The sequence below is a fragment of the Macaca mulatta genome, chromosome 16, assembly GCF_049350105.2.
Source record: "Macaca mulatta isolate MMU2019108-1 chromosome 16, T2T-MMU8v2.0, whole genome shotgun sequence".
NCBI classification, from domain to species: domain Eukaryota; kingdom Metazoa; phylum Chordata; class Mammalia; order Primates; family Cercopithecidae; genus Macaca; species Macaca mulatta.
Window position 1 is genome coordinate 2,528,750 of NC_133421.1, and position 18,257 is coordinate 2,547,006.

The 18,257-nt window shown below is 50.7% G+C and overlaps 2 protein-coding genes across 23 annotated transcripts in view; one reads left to right on the forward strand and one right to left on the reverse strand.

The window, feature by feature from the left end:
* Positions 1-7,451: 7,451 nt before the first annotated feature.
* TIMM22 (translocase of inner mitochondrial membrane 22) lies at positions 7,452-13,815 on the forward strand. Its single transcript, XM_028835843.2, has 4 exons — positions 7,452-7,707; positions 10,444-10,640; positions 11,202-11,274; positions 12,728-13,815. The coding sequence occupies exons 1-4, from the start codon at positions 7,470-7,472 to the stop codon at positions 12,802-12,804; spliced, it is 585 nt and encodes a 194-aa protein (XP_028691676.2). The 5' UTR covers positions 7,452-7,469; the 3' UTR covers positions 12,805-13,815.
* Positions 13,816-15,222: 1,407 nt separating this feature from the next.
* ABR (ABR activator of RhoGEF and GTPase) overlaps positions 15,223-18,257 on the reverse strand; it is a 235,714-nt gene continuing 232,679 nt past the window's right edge. For all 22 annotated transcript variants that reach the window (XM_015118163.3, XM_077969708.1, XM_077969710.1 and 19 more), the window contains one exon: positions 15,223-18,008. In XM_015118163.3, the coding sequence (XP_014973649.3) occupies positions 17,919-18,008 (90 nt within the window). In that variant the 3' untranslated portion in view covers positions 15,223-17,918. The remainder of the gene's footprint in view (positions 18,009-18,257) is intronic.

The window sequence follows — 18,257 nt, forward strand, 5'->3', positions numbered from 1 at the left end:
GGACGCCTGTAATTCCAGCTACTCAGGAGACTGAGGCAGGAGAATCGCTTGAAGCCGGGAGGCAGATGTTGCAGTGAGCCAAGATCTCGCCACTGCACTCCAGCCTGGCGACACAGTGAGACTCCATCTTAAAAAAAAAAAAAGGGGGGTGGGGAAGAAATGGGGTCTTACTCTATCTCCCAGGCTGGGGTATAGTGATATGATCATGGCTCACTGCAGCCTCCAACTCCTGGGCTCAAGTGATCCTCTCACCTCAGCCTCCCGGGTAGCTGGAACTACAGGTGCACTTCACCATGCCTGGATAATTTTTTTTTTTTTTTTAGAGACAGAGGTCTCACTATGCTGCCCAGGCTGGTCTTGAACTCCTGGCTTCAAGTGATCCTCCCAGCTTGGCCTTCTGAAGTGCAGGGATCACAGGCATGAGCCACTGCACCCGGCCCCATTTGTAAGTCTTTTAAGTGGTGAAAAACATGTGTACACACACACACGCACACACACAAATATAATGCTTACATATGCATGAAATAGATCTGGAAAGACATTGAAGGAATAGTAGCAGGTTGCTTGGGGAAGGGAATTGGAAGACTAGAAATAGATGCGAGAAAAATATGGAAGGTATGATTTTAGTCCAAAACTAGTTTTTGAATTTTTGAATAAGAACTTATTCAAAGGATAAGCTACTGTAAGTGCAGAACGAAATATTTAAAATACAGCAGGACAACTCTGAATGAAAGAGAAAAATTATCTCACACAGGAAAAATCAAATTCCATCATAACAAAGCTGTTATTTCTACAAAATGTTAGCAGAAAACGAACATTTGGATGATAGACGTTTTCTCAGTCCAGTTCATTCAGCAAATAATTGATTCCACAAAATCTGAATCAAAATGGATGCAAACGAAAAATTTATCCCATTTACTTGGGAGTTGCCTGTAAAAGATTTCACTTGCAGATTAATGCTGTATTAACAATTTTTTTTTTTTTTTTTTTTTTTTTGGGACGGAGTCTCACTCTGCCACCCAGGTTGGAGTGCAGTGGCACGATCTCGGCTCACTACAACCTCTGCCTCCTGCATTCAAGCGATTCTCCTGCCTTTCTAGTAGCTGGGATTACAGGTGTGTACCGCCACGCCCGGCTAATTTTTGCATTTTTAGTAGAGACAGGGTTTCACCATGTTGGCCAGGCTGGTCTTGAACTCCTGACCTCAGGTGATCCGCCTACCTCGGCCTCCCAAAGTGCTGGAATTACAGGTGTGAGCCACTGCGCCCGGCCTGTATTACAAGTTTTAATGTCTGTTTTATATTTTCCTTTTTAAAAAGTTCGTATTTTGTGACAGATCCACTAATAAAGAAAATTACTTGATAGAGAAGTACATAAAGCAGAATATGGAGGTGAGATCTGACAAGGATCAAGATGAAGAAAGAGCTATGGCAGACGTGTGGTGCAGATCTTTCTGGCACCAACTTGACCTGTAACTGTGGGAAGCCACCATTATTTATTATTCTTTCTATTATTCCTTTTATCCCTTAGCAAAGCAGGACAAGTCTGGTGTCTGGGTTTTTTTTTTTTCTTTTTCGAGATAGTTCTCACTCTGTCACCCAGGCTGGAGTGCAATGGTACGATGATGGCTCACTGAAGCCTCGAGCTCCCGGGCTCAAACAATCCTCCCACCTCAGCCTCCCAAGTAGCTGGGACTACAGGCACCTGTCACCATGCCCAGCTAATTTTTTTTTTTTTTTTTCTTTTTGAGATGGAGTCTCGCTCTGTCACCCAGGCTGGAGTGCAGTGGCGCAATCTTGGCTCACTGCAAGCTCCACCTCCCGGGACACACCAGTCTCCTGCCTCAGCCTCCCGAGTAGCTGGGACTACAGGCGCCCGCCACCACGCCCAGCTAATTTTTTGTATTTTTTAGTAGAGACAGGGTTTCACCATGTTAGCCAGGATGGTCTCGATCTTCTGACCTCATGATCTGCTCCCCTTGGCCTCCCAAAGTGCTGGGATTACAGGTGTGAGCCACCGCGCCCGGCCTAATTTTTGTATTTTTTTGTAGAGACACAGTCTCACTATGTGACCAAGGCTGGTCTCGAACTCCTGGGTTCAAGTGATCCTCCTGCCTTACCTTCCAAAGTGCTGGGATTACAGGCATGAGCCACCATGCCTGGCCATTAGTCTCCACTTCCTAAACAAGTTTCCTAACTCTTTTCTGACTTCCTTGTAGAAGCGTAAGGTGCTAGAGAAAACATTATGCATTTTTCTATCTGCTTCCAACACTTTTCAGATCAGATCTGAGGATTATAACTTGTTCCTACGTGGGGCATGGTGGCTCACGCCAGTAATCCCAGCACTTTGGGAGGCCGAGATAGGCAGATCACTTGAGGTCAGGAGTTCAAGACCATCCTGGCCAACATGGTGAAACCCTGTCTCTACTAAAAATACAAAAATTAGCCAAGCCTGCTGGCACATGCCTGTAATCCCAGCTACTTGGGAGGCTGAGGCAGGAGAATTGCTTGAACCCGGGAGGCAGAGTTTGCAGTGAGCCGAGATCTCACCATTGCACTACAGCTTCAGTGAAGAAGCAAGACTCTGTCTCAAAAAAACAAAAACAAAAACAAAAACAAAAACAAAACCCGCTAAACTTGGACAGAAGCACCTGTGTCTTCCTGGGCACAAGTTGTAAAAGCAACACGTTGAGTTCAGATTTTCTCCTGGCATGAAGCAAAATTCAGAGCAGGGAGCACGATCACAGTCCTGTGTGGGAAGATCATTCTGTGAATCGTTTGGAGAAGAGCAAGGTAGGAGTCCCAAAACCAGTTAAGAGCCTATTAATTAAAAGGCCGGGTGCAGTGGCTCACGCCTGTAATCCCAGCACTTTGGGAGGCTGAGGTGGCAGGATTGCTTGAGCCCAGGAGTTTAAGACCAGTCTGGGCAATAGAGTAAGAACTAGTTTCTATAAAAAAGGGTTTTAAAAATTAGCCTAGCATGGTGGCACACGCCCATGGTCCCAGCTACTTGGGGGAGCTGAGGTAGGAGGATTCCTTGAGCCCAGGAGGTCGAGGCTGCAGTGAGCCGTGATGGTGCCACTGCACTCCAGTTTGGGCCATAAAGACCCTGTCTCAGAAAAAAAGAGGCTCAGAGAAGACATTACTTCCAATTAGATTAATCAGAAAAGGTAAGTTTTGAAGGGCAGGAATCTTTTAAAGACAGAACTGAGGGGCATGGGTAGAGTGTTGTGAGAAGAAAAAAGAATTACTAGCAAAAGTTCACAAGGGTCTGAGCACAGTGGCTCACACCTGTAATCCCAGCACTTTGGGAGGCTGCGGCGGGCAGATCACCTGAGGTCAGGAGTTCAAGAGCAGCCTGGCCAACAGGGTGAAACTCTGTCTCTACTAAAAATATAAAAAATTAGCTGGGCACGGTGGCTCACGCCCGTAGCTGGGGTTGGGAGCCTGAGGCAGGAGAATCACTTAAAGCTGGGAGGTGGAGGTTGCAGTGAGCCGAGATCACACCATTGCACTCCAGCCTGGGCAACAGAGCGAGAGTCCATCTCAGAAAAAAGAAAAAAAAAAAAAATGTGGTCCCCAACCAGCAGTAGCATCACCTGGGAAATCCAAAATGTACACACCCACCTCAGACCTTAGTCAGAAACTAACTCTGCACTCAGCAGCTTAACCACCTGGTTCTCAGTGATGGTTTGGGGCAGTCTCAGGGACCTGCAGGAAGCCCAGCCCTCGCCTGGCCAATACTCTATTTATGAAGATGAACAGACGATGCTGTTACATGACCTTCACTGTGGAGACAGAAGGCGGGGACCGATGGTGCTCAGGGCTGGGCCTGGGGGACTCCATCCGGAGCCTGGGGTGCTGTTTATCGCTGGCTGCCCATGGGACCCCACGACTCATGGCTGGAGGCCCCACGCCCTCTGCCTTGTTTCCATCTGCTGCAGCCAGCAGCGTCAAGCCTTATCCCATCTGTCACACCAGCCCAGATAATAAATGTCCTCTTGTGGGGAAAGTGACTTCAGAGAGAAAAGCTAAGAGCCACTCCACCCCCACATAAGCCTGTGCAGCTGTCTGGTCTCCATTTTTGCCGGGTGGGGTATTCCATCCTGATCTGGGGCAACGTGTCCCAAAAGTATGGCTTCCAGTAAGGCTCATTAGGTCCCACCCATTTCTTCTCTAGGTACCCAAAGACCCCCCCCCCAACTTTTTTTTTTTTGAGATGGAGTCTCGCTCTGTCTCCAGGCTGGAGTGCAGTGGTGCCATCTCGGCTCACTGCAGCCTCCGCCTCGTGGGTTCAAGCGGTTCTCCTCCCTCAGCCTCCCGAGTAGCTGGGACTACAGGTGTGCGGCCACCATGCCCAGCTAATTTTTGTATTTTTAGTAGAGATGGGGTTTCACCATGTTGGCCAGGCTGGTCTCTATCTTTTGACCTTGTGACCCGCCCGCTTCAGCCTCCCAAAGTGCTGGAATGACAGGCGTGAGCCCCCACGCCCGGCCAATGTCCTTAAGAGGACACTTCACTTCCTCTTACAACTCACACATATCTGTGAGGCTCCTGGGCTACGGAAGACCCCAGTCCTTTCGCAGCTCTTGATGGAAATTGTGTTTCAGCCTTCTGAATAAAACGACCACTGTTTACTTAGAGGAGTCTTTTTTTTCTTTTGGACAGGGTCTGGTTCCATTACCATGCTGGAGTACAGTGGCACGATCATGACCCACTGCAGTCCCAACCTTCCAGACTCAAGCAATTTTCCTGCCTCAGCCTCCCGAAGTGCTGGGATTACAGGTGTGAGCCACCATGCCCAGCAAAGGAATCTTTTTTGATCAACATCTTCTGAGAGCCCCTGGCCCAAGTAAGCAGATGCTTGCTACGGCACTGCCTTCGGGCCATTAACAAAAAGTGGGCTTAAATGCCCAGAGGTGTTCTCAGGCCACATTTTGTTCATACCAGGAGTGCACAATGATGCCAAAGTGTTAGCATTCTTGGGACTGAAAACCTCCCTCCAACGTCCCCTAGGATTTTCCTGGATACGACCAGAAATCCATTCCCAATTTCCCTGCCTCCAGGCCCCGATTCTGGATTCCTCAAAGAGGAGAACGTGTTCTTGGTTCCCAAAATATGCTTGCAGTGCAGTGGTATAACGGCAAATGTTTAACAACAATAACAAAAAGGCCCTAACTGGCCAGGAGCGGTGACTCTCACCTGCAATCCCAGCACTTTGGGAGGCCAAGGTGGGTGGATCACCTGAGATCAGGAGTTCAAGACCAGCCTGACCAACATGGTGAAACCCCGTCTCTACTAAAAATACAAAAATTAGCCAGACATGGTGGCACGTGCCTGTAATCCCCGCTACTCAGTAGGCTGAGGCAGGAGAATCGCTCAAACCTGGGAGGTGAAGGTTGCAGTGAGCCGAGATTGCACCATGGCACTCCAACCTGGGTGACAAGAGCAAGACTCTGTCTCAAAAGAATAATTTTAAAAATTAAGGCAATACGGCCGGGCGCGGTGGCTCAAGCCTGTAATCCCAGCACTTTGGGAGGCCGAGACGGGCGGATCAGGAGGTCAGGAGATCGAGACCATCCTGGCTAATACGGTGAAACCCCGTCTCTACTAAAAAAATACAAAAAAACTAGCCGGGCGAGGTGGCGGACGCCTGTAGTCCCAGCTACTCGGGAGGCTGAGGCAGGAGAATGGCGTGTACCCAGGAGGCGGAGCTTGCAGTGAGCTGAGATCCGGCCACTGCACTCCAGCCTGGGCGACAGAGCGAGACTTCGTCTCAAAAAAAAAAAAAAAAAAAAATTAAGGCAATACATTATCAGGAGTTTTTGAGCTGGTTAAGTACAGTTATTATTAAACATTACATTCTTGGCTCATGCCTGTTGTCCCAGCACTTTGGGAGGCCGAGGGGGGTGGATCATGAGGTCAGGAGTTCAAGACCAGCCTGGCAAACATGGTGAAATCCCATCTCTACTAAAAATATAAAAATTAGCCGGGTGTGGTGGCAGGTCCCTGTAATCCCAGCTACTGGGGAGCCTGAGGCAGAGAACTGTTTGAACCCAGGAGGTGGAGGTTGCAGTGAGCCGAGATTGTGCCACGGCACTCCAGCCTGGGTGACAGAGCAAGACTCTGTCTCAAAAGAATAATTTTTAAAAGGCAATAAATTATCAGTTTTTTAGCTGATTGTTAAGCATAGTTGTTATTAAAAATTACATTTTATACATTTATAATCAAATTACACTAAAAACAGGTAATGTGTGCTCAAAACTCACCACCTCCTAAAAGTTTTACTACACCGTACTCCTATCTATGCTGTTGAGGTTATTTCTATAGATTGTATCTGTGTGATAGAAACATTGTCTAACCACATACTGCTGTGAGTCTTCCCAATTCTGACTGATGACCTCGCTTGGTAGTTTGAAATCAGCCACTATGGGGATATTGACACCACTCAAGTCAGCAAATGCTATAAGTTAGGATTTTTTTTTTTTTTTTTTTTTTAGACCGAGTCTTGCTCTTGTCGCCCAGGCTGGAGCAGGACGGCGCGATCTTGGCTCACTGCAACCTCCACCTCCCGGGTTTAAGTGATTCTCCTGTCTCAGCCTCCCAAGTAACTGAGATTACAGGCGCCTGCCACCATCTGGCTAATTTTTGTATTTTTAGTAGAGACGGGGTCTCCTGCCTCAGCCTCTCAAGTAGCTGGGCATACAGGCGTGCACCACCATGCCCAGCTAATTTTTTTTTTTTTTTTTTTTTTTGTATTTTTAGTAGAGATGGGGTTTCACCATGTTGGTCAGGCTGGTCTCGAACTCCTGACCTCATGATCCACCGCTCTCGGCTCGCAAAGTGCTGGAAGACAGGCGTGAGCCCCCGCGCCCGGTCCAAGCATTTCCAGCACACGTTCACGCGTGTCTACAAAGCGTCCAGCACTCACCGCACCTTCCGGGACCACAGGATTTAACGCCTCCTCGCCCGATGACAGCAGGAGGCGGAAAGGGCAGCGAGAATGCTCGCGCGCCCCCTCCCGGCGATCCGGAGCACGGCAGCCCCGGAGCGCGCGGCCGCTCCTCGCTCCCCTCAGCAGCGCGTAGGAGCCCCGCGCGGGGCCGAGACGCGAGAGCACGCGCAACGCTTCCTGGGAAATGTAGTTGGATGTCGGATTGGAACTACAAATCTCTGTACTCACCGCGCTGCAGCCCCGACCGTGTGGGCGCTTTCTGGTGAATCTGAATCTCGTTTGTCTGTGACATGGGGAAAGCTGTTCAAGCCCAATTCCATTTTCACAAGAGGCTTTCTTTTTGGAAACACGATAGCGCTGTCGCTGATGCGCGCACGACGTCTCTTGCGGCCGCGGCTTCCTCTTGCTGCGAATCTGCCGTTACAGGCGGTGGCTAGTGTCAGGGCTCGCAGCGTGACGCTTGTCGAATCTGCTGCGGGGGGAAGGACGCGAGGGTTGCTTGGGCAGCGACTGTCATGGCGGCGGCCGCCTCCAATGCCGGGGCTTCGGCCGCTGAGGCAGCGGGTTCCGCCGAAGCTCCGCTGCAGTACAGCCTTCTCCTGCAGTACCTGGTGGGTGACAAGCGTCAGCCCCGACTCCTGGAGCCTGGGAGCCTGGGCGGGATCCCAAGTCCAGCCAAGAGTGAGGAGCAGAAGATGATCGAGAAGGTGATGGAAAGCTGTGCCTTCAAGGCTGCGCTGGCCTGCGTGGGAGGTGAGGCCGGGCGAGTGGGATGCTTGGGAGGCTGAGGGCCTGGACGGCAGTGGGGATCTCTGCAGAGAAGACCACGCGCCTGGGAGGCGAGGGACTGCGGGCCTTGACCTTGACCACACCCCCACCTCGTTCCGTGAACGTCACCTCTCCTGCCCCCTCAGCTCAGCTTTCTTGATGAAAATTGCATCAGAAAATTGCTGTGGTTGGGGCCTAAAAGTTATTACATGACATCGTGGCTCACACGGTGAAACCCTGTTTCTACTAGAAATATAAAAAATTAGCCGGGCATGGTGGTGGGTGCCTGTATTCCCAGCTATTCGGAGGCTGAGGCAGGAGAATCGCTTGAGCCCAGGAGGCGGAGGTTGCAGTGAGCCGAGATCGCGCCATTGCACTCCAGCGTGGGCGACAGAGCGAGACTCCATCTCGAAAAGAAAAAAGTGATTACATGGGTGACTTCATTCATCCGTTCATTCCCTTGAATTCGCTCATTCTCTTAAATCCTTCAACAAATCGTTCCTAAGCAACTATCACGTGCCAGGAGAGAGACAAGAGCCTGGTCTTCACGGGGCCGTATTATACTATGTGGAGAAGAATGTCGAGCAGGAACTCTGCAGAGGAATGATGCAGACATATGGAAATGCACATGCAGACGGCGCTAGGGCAGCGGTTGCTTGAAGTTTGGAAAACTGAAAGACCACTGTGACTAGACAGCAGCGAGCAAGGAGAGACGAAGTCTGCACTTGTCCTTCTACGTTTCCCTTAAGCTTTTTGGAGATTTGAGAATGTACGGTATTCCTTCTGTGTGCAGGGTAAATAGGTTGGCTCCATTTGCAGATGAGTTTAAGTCTCACTGAGAATGAAAGACATTTAAGAAATGAATGTAGTGAGAATGTCAATGAAAACAAGTGAAGTAGGAAGAAAGGTCTTTTTTTGTTGTTGAGTAAGACCATAGGTGAGACTGGAGCTGCGTCTTGAAGGATTGAGAAAATACAGGTAGGCAGAGTGGGTGCGGTGGCTCATTCCTGTATAATCCCAGCTCTTTGGGAGGCTGAGGCAGGTGGATCGCTTGATCCCAGGAGTTCAAGACCAGCCTGGCCAATATAGCGAAACCCCATCTCTACGAAAAATACAAAAATTAGCTGGTATGCACCTGAGAGCCCAGCTACTCGGGAGCCTGAGGCAGGAGGATCTCTTGAGCCCAGATGGTTGAGGCTGCAGTGAGCTGTGATTGAGTTACCGCACTCCAGCCTGGGTGACAGAACAAGATCCTGTCTCAAAAAAAAAAAAAAAAAAGGACTGGGCACATGGCTCATGCCTGTAATCCCAACACTTTGGGAGGCCAAGGCAGGCGGATCATGAGGTCAAGAGGTCAAGACCATCCTAGCCAACATGGTGAAACCCCGTCTCTACTAAAAATACAAAAATTAGCTGGGCATGGTGGTGTGTGCCTGTAATCCCAGCTACTCGGGAGGCTGAGGCAGAAGAATGGCTTGAAACCAGGAGGTGGAGGTTGCAGTGAGCTGAGATCACGCCATTGCACTCCAGCCTGGCAACAGAGACTCCATCTCAAAAAAAAAGGAAGAAAATACACTTAAGCAAAGGAGAAATGTTATTTCAAGTTTGGGGTTGAGTCGGGGGGAGATTTGGGCGTTTCGCTTACAGGCATTAGGGCAGTAGTTGATGTTTTTTACAAAGAGTAACAAGAGGTAATGAACATAGTGAATTAGGATAGAGTCTGGTGAAGGAAAGAAAAATCTGTAGATGAGAAGGCCAGAGAGGAAGTTTGCGAGACTGAAGCTTCATGAGGGCATGGACTGGGTGTTTGCTCCTCACTCCGCCTGACCCTAATAAATCACTGATAGAGTTGTTGAAAGGATGAATGGGGTCTTCATAGTGCTCCACAGTTGAAGTGATGAAGGCCCCGGACTGGGGTGGTAATTGTGGACGTAGGCAGGGATGGACTTGACTTGCAAAAGTAGGATGAAAGATTTTGCCGTGTTTCATGACTGACTGGTTATAGGAGGAAGTAAAGAAGCCGTCAGAGGTGCTCCTAGTGTTTGGAGATGGCATGACTGGAAGGAAGGAGCTGTAGGCAGGAAAGTCTGGAGGGGAGGTGCCCATGATTGTATTGAACTCATATTGACCATGAAGCCATGAGAGGGCATCCACATGGACATGTCCAGCAGGCTCAGGAAGGTCAGATGTGGAAAACAGTGTGGGATTTGCCATTAGGTAGCTGTGTGGCCTTGGGAGAAGTTGCTTAACCTCTCTGAGCCTCAGTTTATCTATAGAAAGGAGAGGCTAATAGCATCTGTCTCACTGGATTATTGTGAAGAATGAATGAGGCTGTGGCATATCTGGCATGTGGTGCTCAGTAAAGCATTACTGTGAATGTCACAGTGGCCAAGAGAGTGATTTGCAAAGTGGATAGCTGAACTTGAGGGTGACTAGTTTACATATGAGAGTGTAGAGAGAATAAGAGGGTTAAAGATGGAATCTTGAGAAATGTTAGGGAAGGGAAGAAGAAATCCTAGAGGAGACAGAGAAGATGATGTCAGTCAGACAGACCCTGGATTGTGCAAAACTCTCCACCAGGCAAGTGGAGAGTTTGAGTGGCAAGAGGGGGGTGTCCTTTGCACCAGTGGTCATCCAAAAGTATGGCCCTTCCAGGATGATCCCAATACAGTAATCCAGAAAACATGCCAAAGACACCTTCATCTCTGTGTTTGCTTCTAGGATTTGTCTTAGGAGGTGCATTTGGGGTGTTTACCGCTGGCATCGATACGAACGTGGGCTTTGACCCGAAGGATCCTTACCGTACACCGACTGCGAAAGAAGTTCTGAAAGACATGGGGCAGAGAGGAATGTCCTATGCCAAAAATTTTGCCATTGTGGGAGCCATGTTTTCTTGTACTGAGTGTTTGGTAGAATCTGTAAGTGTCTCTGCCTTCTGAGAAATCCTTGCTGGGGCCACCATTTCATGACTTTTAAAGAGAAACTGCTCTTTAAAAGTTATTTGAAAGTTGTTACTAGAAAGCAGATCAGAAGCATCAGATACGTTCTAGGTTGAACTTCCATAAAATAGTCTCTAATGCAGACGTTTTGTGTGTTTACAGTATGGGCTTGCATTATATTTTACTTTTTGTAGGCTAGAAGGTAGCTAATGATTTTAAACATGAGACTTACTGGAGAGCCCCTTGAAGAAATTTTGATTACATTTCAAATGCTGGACTTGGTTTCAGCACTCCGGTGCCACCTGCAGGAAGCATCTATGAACACATACTATATATATACACACGTATATATACACACAGTATGTATATATACATATATACACACACACACGCTGTATACTTATGAACTGTATCTTTGAGAAAGATTAGGTTTCCTTTGGGTAGGGACTGAATGAGCTAACTAGCAACCCTGTGTATTCTTCCTTAATGGTCCCGCTTGGCTTGTTTCTTTGGCTCTAACATGTACTTCTCCGCCCACAGTACCGGGGAAAATCGGACTGGAAGAACAGTGTCATTAGTGGCTGCATCACTGGAGGAGCCATTGGTTTCAGAGGTTAGTAAACGGCTCTCGAATGCTTTTCCTTTGTGGCCTTGGACAACGTGCTGAGGTTGTCATTTCCAAACACACGAGTGTTCCAGGGACACTTGATCTTCTTCCCCTCTGACAAATAAATCATGTTTGTTTCTGTGTTAACTCGGGTTTGGAAACTCGCTAGGATCTAGATTAGGGTTTCTCATTGTTGGCACTATTGACATTTTCGACCAGATGAGTCTTTGCTGGGATTGGGTCTGTTTTGTGCATTCTGAGATGTTTAGCAGTACCCCCGGCCTCTACCCACGAGATGCAAGCAGCATCCCTGTCAGTTGTAACTTTTTTTTTTTAAAGAGACCGAATCTCACTCTGTTGCCCAGGCTGGAGTGCAGTGGCATGATGTTGGCTCACTGCAACCTCCACCTCCTGGGTTCAGGTGATTCCCCTACCTCAGCCTTCCAGGTAGCTGGGATTACAGGCAACTGCCACCACGCTCGGCTAATGTTTTTTTTTTTTTTGGTATTTTTTTAGTAGAGACCGGATTTCACCTGGTCTCAAACTCCTGACCTTGTGATCTGCCTGCCTCAGCCTCCCAAAGTGCTGGGATTACAGGCGTGAGCCACCACATGTGGCCAACATTTTTCTCAATAATTCTAGACAATTGTCTGTTTTAATTCTAGATAGAAATTATAACAGTAATATCTTTCTGCTCTCAGGGATTCTGATTTTTACCCATTGAATGCTAAGTACAGATATTCTAGAAATATTAGATTATCAGCTCTAAAAAAAAAAAAAAAAGAGGAAAAAAAAAACAATTTGCTGCCACTTCTCCCTGTTGGCATGTCCGTTCAGAGTGTGGGGGAGGGCCTTGGTGACTTGACTTTCCTAGAAGCATCAGTGTTTTATCACTGGGCCACTTTCCATCTGTCATGCCCTGACTTACCCAGAGCAAAAAGCTGGTTTTCTCATCTTCTGAGGGACAGGATGATTTGCTGTCATGAAACTGGTTTTGCTCCTCAGGCACCATTAATGACTGACCAAGTAACTTCTCTGCCGGTCGTCCCATGGCTCAGCTATGCCAGGGCCTCTCTGAGAAGCGCTGCTGTCTCAAGGACTGCTTTGATCACCTTCCCAGGAACTTATTCCATAAACAAACCAGGGTCAAGGCCATATGCTTTCATTTGATTCCAAGGGCTGCTTCTCTTAACCAGTTTCCTGCCTGTGAGGGGCTGTTTCCCTAAGACTAGAAATACCCTTTGAAGGAGAAAAGCTAAACAAATGTAGTTAGATAAAGCACACTGGGTTAGATCACATACACTGCTTCACTGATGTCTTCCGGAGCGGTGATCGCTTGAATGACTCGCGGTGCTTAAGCTTGTTTCATGGCACCTGAGGGTGTGCAGACTCCGCGAGTGCCTCCTCAGCCAGCAGGTGTCACTCACCACAGGTCGTGTTCTTTCTGTTTGTTTGACAGCTGGCTTAAAGGCTGGGGCCATTGGTTGTGGAGGTTTTGCTGCTTTCTCTGCTGCGATTGATTATTACCTCCGGTGAGAGTAACTGCCCGTGGGGAAGGACGATGCCAGCTCTCCAGAGTGAGCCCAGGCTGCTCTCTGGAGGACAGTGTCCGGACCACACCAGGGCCTGGCTTCAGGGCCTGAAGACATTCGTTTCCCCTCGTGTCACTGGTATTCTGAGGGAGCTGCCTGGCTTCTCTGCCTCCAGCCTTCGGGGAGCCACACTTGGCTGCTCCTGGACTCCAGCCAACCTTCACAGAGGACGTCCCATGCCGGATTCTCTCAGAGCAGATCGGGAGACAGGATGTTGACATATAGGAATTCAGCTCCACAAAGCTTCAGGCCTGACCACAGCTGGCCCTCTAGGTTGTTTGGTGTTGTGGGCACAGAGGTGGCAGTGTCTCTACAGGCACCCGGGAAGCTGTTCTACTTTGGAACTCCGTGCAACTATCCGTCTCGAATACCAGGGCAGGGCAAGGCGGACGGATGCCGTCCAACCAATTATCTCACTTGTTTTGTGTTCTGCCATCCTTTTTTTAAAAAAAATACACCCCCACCCCCCGCCACACACACCTTACAGTTCAAAAGGTTGGTTTATTTCTATTTTCAAATTCCCTAATTCTAAAAACAGTGCCAGGTGGCCCAGAGATACCATCTGAAGGGAAAGAATGGCAAAGCTCTGAGGAGGCTGGGGATGGGGAGGCTGAGGCAGGGTTGCTAGAGAACTGTCACCCTCACCAAGATTGTTACATCTGCCAGGGCCTGCCTCAAGAAGCCCAGCCCAGCCTCTTCCTGGGATGCACTGAAATCCCATCCATGAACTCGTTGGGCCTCCTGTGCTGGCCGAGAGGCACACACTGGCTTCACAGCGTGACTGCTGGACCAGGCTGAGCTCGAGGTCACACGTGAAGGGCCCTGCTGTGGTCATCTTGGTGACTCGGTCACAGCAGCTACTGGCCAAGATCAGACGTCGCTGAGGGGCAGCTCACCACCACCCTCGTTCTCCAGTGTCAGGGACGTGTTTTAACATGTCGTGTTTTCCACTTGACCTTGTGGTATTTTTCTTGGACTAGTTGTGTGCCATGGGTTTAAAAACAAAAAAAAAAGCCGTCTACAGTTGGGCTTCAGCACTGCTGCTGCTTTACCCTGGTGCTCTGCGGGGGAGATGGCACTGATGGAGTCAGGCCTTTGCTCTTGGGAGAGGCACAGGCAGGTAGCCTGGTGGGGGCCACACAATTCTGGGCCCCTTCAGCCAGTGGTAACAAGTCTCCTTTTTCCTATAATACAGTTAATTCCTCTGCCCTTTCTTTTTCTGCCTCCTTCCTCATCTGCCCCGTCTTCTAGCCCACACACTCTTAACCAGAGTTCAGACTCAGCTTACATGGCCTGGTGGCCCGAGTGTGTGTGTGTACACATGAGTGATGTCAAACCCAGCTGGTAACACCTTCCTTGGGTCATGTTTGCCATTTCCTTGGAATATGAGCTCCTGCTCAAGGCTCATGTCCTTTTACGGTGAATTCTATATAATGCCCCTCCCAGTCTCACAGCTAGGAGGCTTCATCACTACTAGGCCAGTTGGAGCATTCCCTAGAGCTCAGAACAAACTGTTTCCTCTACTGTCCCTGAATACAGGACACCTGCAGGCACTCTGAAGCAAGGGCAGACACTTCTACCTGGTACCTGTCAAAGTCCTAGGAGGCCTGGGATCTTCCATCTTTCAGTCTAGCACATGGGAGCAAATGCAAGAAATGCTGCCTGGAAAGATGAGCTCCAGGGCTGTCAGTAGCCATCGGTTCCGTAAGCCGAGCATTGTCCACACCGCCTATTCGCTCGAGAGATGAATAGTTTCCTGTTTTAGATGGCTGGGGAGCCAGTATGAGCTCATAAACCAAACAGCAATTTTCAGAGACATCTGTTCCTGATCTTCAGAATAAACTCAGTGTCCAGTTGCTTCGGCTGGTGGGAGCCGATATTCATGCCACTGGTTCACCCAAAGGGAGGGTAGGCCCTCAGAGACCCAGCTTCTCTGACAAGCAGATCAGACCAAAAGGCTGCCTCAAAGATGTGCCACTTGGAAGGAAAGTGTAGAGAAGCGTTTACATCAAAGAAGATGCTTCCTCTCCAGTGGACAACGTCATGCCACTTTCAAGGCACACCAATGGCCAGGTCCCGGGTGGGACATTTGTACTGTAGCAGCACATGGCAAAGGTGAGCCAGAAGCAGCCTGGATGCTGGCCGATCTGGAGGCCTTTCTGAAGAGCAAGGAGAGGGCTCAAGCCCACCTCCCCGCAGCGCTGCCCCAGCCCCCATGGGCCACAGGGAGGCTCAAGGGGAGTGAATTAGGTAAACAGATTCCTGGAAACTCGCATCTGGATGCAGCTGGAAGAGTTAAATATTTAGATTGGTGGCTTCCCTGGACCACTGCGAACACAAACATCCACACACCAGGGCTGAGTTTTGTGCAAATGTTGGGGCTTTGCCTTTTTTATTAACATTTTCCTCTCACGTGGTTTACATCAATTTATAATAATCTACATAAGTTGAAACAGAACATAGACAAAAAAATATATCCTTACCAACTTATTAAAGTCAGATATTCATGACAGGTCCCATCCTACCTGTGTATCAGCAGAAACTGGCAGCCATCAGCCATTGCCCAGCAAGGACAGGCAGACCGGGGTTCCTTAGCCTGACTCCTGCTGGGCACAGTGACTGGAGCTTCCAGGCTGCACAGTCCCTGCTCACAGGAGAACCCTTAGCGTGACTCCTGCCAGATGCAGTGACTGGAGGTCCCGGGCTGCACGGTCCCCGGCTCCTGACTCCTGCGAGGTGCAGTGACTGGAGGTCCCGGGCTGCACGGTCCCTGGCTCCTGACTCCTGCGAGGTGCAGTGACTGGAGGTCCCAGGCTGCACGGTCCCGGCTCACAGGAGACCCCGCTGGGTGTTTGCTTGGTGCAGTTTAGTCCAGGTCGGGCACCTGACCCTCCCCGCTCTGGGGGTGGGATTTATAAATATGAGCCTTTGCGTTTCTCAGCCTTTGCAGCCTTCCCGTAGCCTGTTCTCATATTGCCTCAGCAAGCTTGGGGCCGTGGGGCTCCCTGAGGCTGAGATGCGAAGGTGCCCACTCTGGGCCGTGACTCACTCTGCCCCTTCCTGTCCATCGCTTTGGAAGCAAGCAGGAGCCTTCTGTGCCACACACCGACACTCGGATGCCAGGCAGGGACCTCAGGAAGGGCCAGGCGCTGGGTCTTTAGACTCAAGTTCGCTGCCTGTTCCACGGAGCACGGGCTCCTTACAGGCAGCTGATGGTCAGGACTTCCTTCCTCTTGGGCATGTCTCCTCCGTGCACAGAATATTTACTGTTCTGCCCAAGGCAACAGGAGTAAATGGGATCCAAAAGGGCTCTGCCCCTCACTGAGCAAGTGCTACAGTGTTAGGGCCAGCACACCCTTCTTTCAGACTCAGCCCTGAGCACAAGAATGGGAACTGAGCTCCCCAGTCCTGAGGGCCCAGAAACGACGCTCTGCCACACAGAAGAGCCAGCAGCTTAACTGTGGCTGTAACTCAAGCCCCTGGAGCCGAGTGTGCTCTCCTAGGCTGAAGGCCCGAGGCTGGCAGCCACAGCTCGTATGGGAAACTGCGGTGGGAACACACCTCACTCCTTCCTAGGAAGTCTCCAAGTTGGGAATGGAAGCTTCGGGTCCCTACTCCCTGGTGGGTGCCTACAGCACCAACAAGGAGGCCCCAGCAGAACCCAGCCCCGAGAGGCAGCTGTCTGACTCCCCACAACTTCTGGAGTTCCCAGCGTTTACCCAAAAGGCTGCGTCCAGAAGCTGAGGTGGCAGCACAATGGCTGGCCACCGCGGGCCTGTGCCTTTCCTTCCCAGGTCCTGAAGGACCCGTGGCAGTGCTTGGCTGTGGAGAGTGTGTAAAATCTAAGGCAAGAGTACCACGAGGTCCTGCGGTCCCAGGGACCTCCTGGCTGCAACCTGCCTGCCTGGACACCTGCTTCAGCCACATCAGTCACCCTCCAGGAAGCCTGGCCCCACTCGAAAAGCCCCCACAACTTGCTCCTAAGAGCTGTCCCACCCGCGACCCGGGACACGCTGCGTATGCGTACCTCCCCCGTTCAGCCCGTCCCCACCTGAGACCCGGGACACCCAGCGCTGCTTGTGCATTCCTCCCCACTTGAGCCCTTGGTGTTTTCTCAGCAGGCTGACTGCCTCCTCCCCCACTCTCTCCTGACCCTCTGGCTATCTCAATAGCAGGTCACTTGTGAGTCTTTACACTCAAAGGAAATAGAACAGCAGGGAAGGGAACTGAAAAGCAGTAGAAGAAACAGTCAGAGATGCCTCACTGATAGGCAGGAGGCTGAACAGGTAAACCCCAGAAGTGGAGATTCCCAAACGGAAAATTCCAGAAATGGGTGCTCCAGCTCTGTGCTAAGCTGGGGACGAGTGTGAGTGTATGTCCTTGTCCAGCATTTGCACAGGCAGCAAGGCAAAGCAGGTGTGCTCCCAAAGGCGGAGGTCGAGGAGAGGCCGGCAGCGGCAAACGGCAGCACCCAACAGGCCACCGCTGTCCCCGCCACCCGGGGCCTCTTCAGAGCTTTCAAGGTGATGGAGCGAAGACCGAGGGTGCACATGCATGCAGGCAGGCCGGGAAGGAAGAGCGGGTGGAGGAAGACAGGGGAGGCTGCCAGGAGACCGCCATCTGGGAGCAGGGCCAAGAGAGAAGCTGGCAGCAGTTACACAGCGCAAAATAAAAGGCCTTGGGCTGGACTCAGGAGGAAAGAAAGTGCTGGAGGAAATGAAGGAACAAAGCGGGCTGTCTGTGTGCCCACGCCGGGCCGGTCACTACCTTTTCCGCATGACAAGTGTACATGAAACAATTCCCGAACAGCACGGAGCATCAGACACAACTAGAGGTACAGAGGGCAGGAGGTGGGAGGCGGTGGTGAGGCTGGGGCTGGGCAGCCGGCTTTGTACAAGGTGGTACAAAAGACGGACGCATTCCAGTTCTCGGAAGCTGGCTTCCCTCGAGTCTGGAGCGCTGGGTTTGGGAGTTTTCTATTGCAGTCTTTCAAGTCTGGGCTGGGCCCCGGGCTGGAGGGGCTGGCTCCACCCCTCCCCGCAGCCACCCTGCCTCGGGCTACACGTCGGTGGAGAAGTACAGCGTGTTCCGCTTGAGTTCTGCGAAGGAAATGGGGGGGTGCTGCAGGTAGTAGAGGAGGACCTGGACCTGTGGGGAGACAGGAAGGCAGAGGCTGGGCTCCCTGGCCTTGGCCGTGCGCGAAGACGTGGTCCTTGCTGGCTCCAGCCTGTGTTGCCCCTCCCACTCCCTAGACTGGCTCCGGCCACCCCCCCTTCCTGGGCAGTCCAGGTGTTTGCCTTTCTGCAGCCGTGGAAGGCGCTACAGGGCAGAGGGTTGCGGGGGCCTGGGGCCGCTTCCCCAACCTGGCCATAGGCTTCCGCTCTGTCCTGAGGCGGC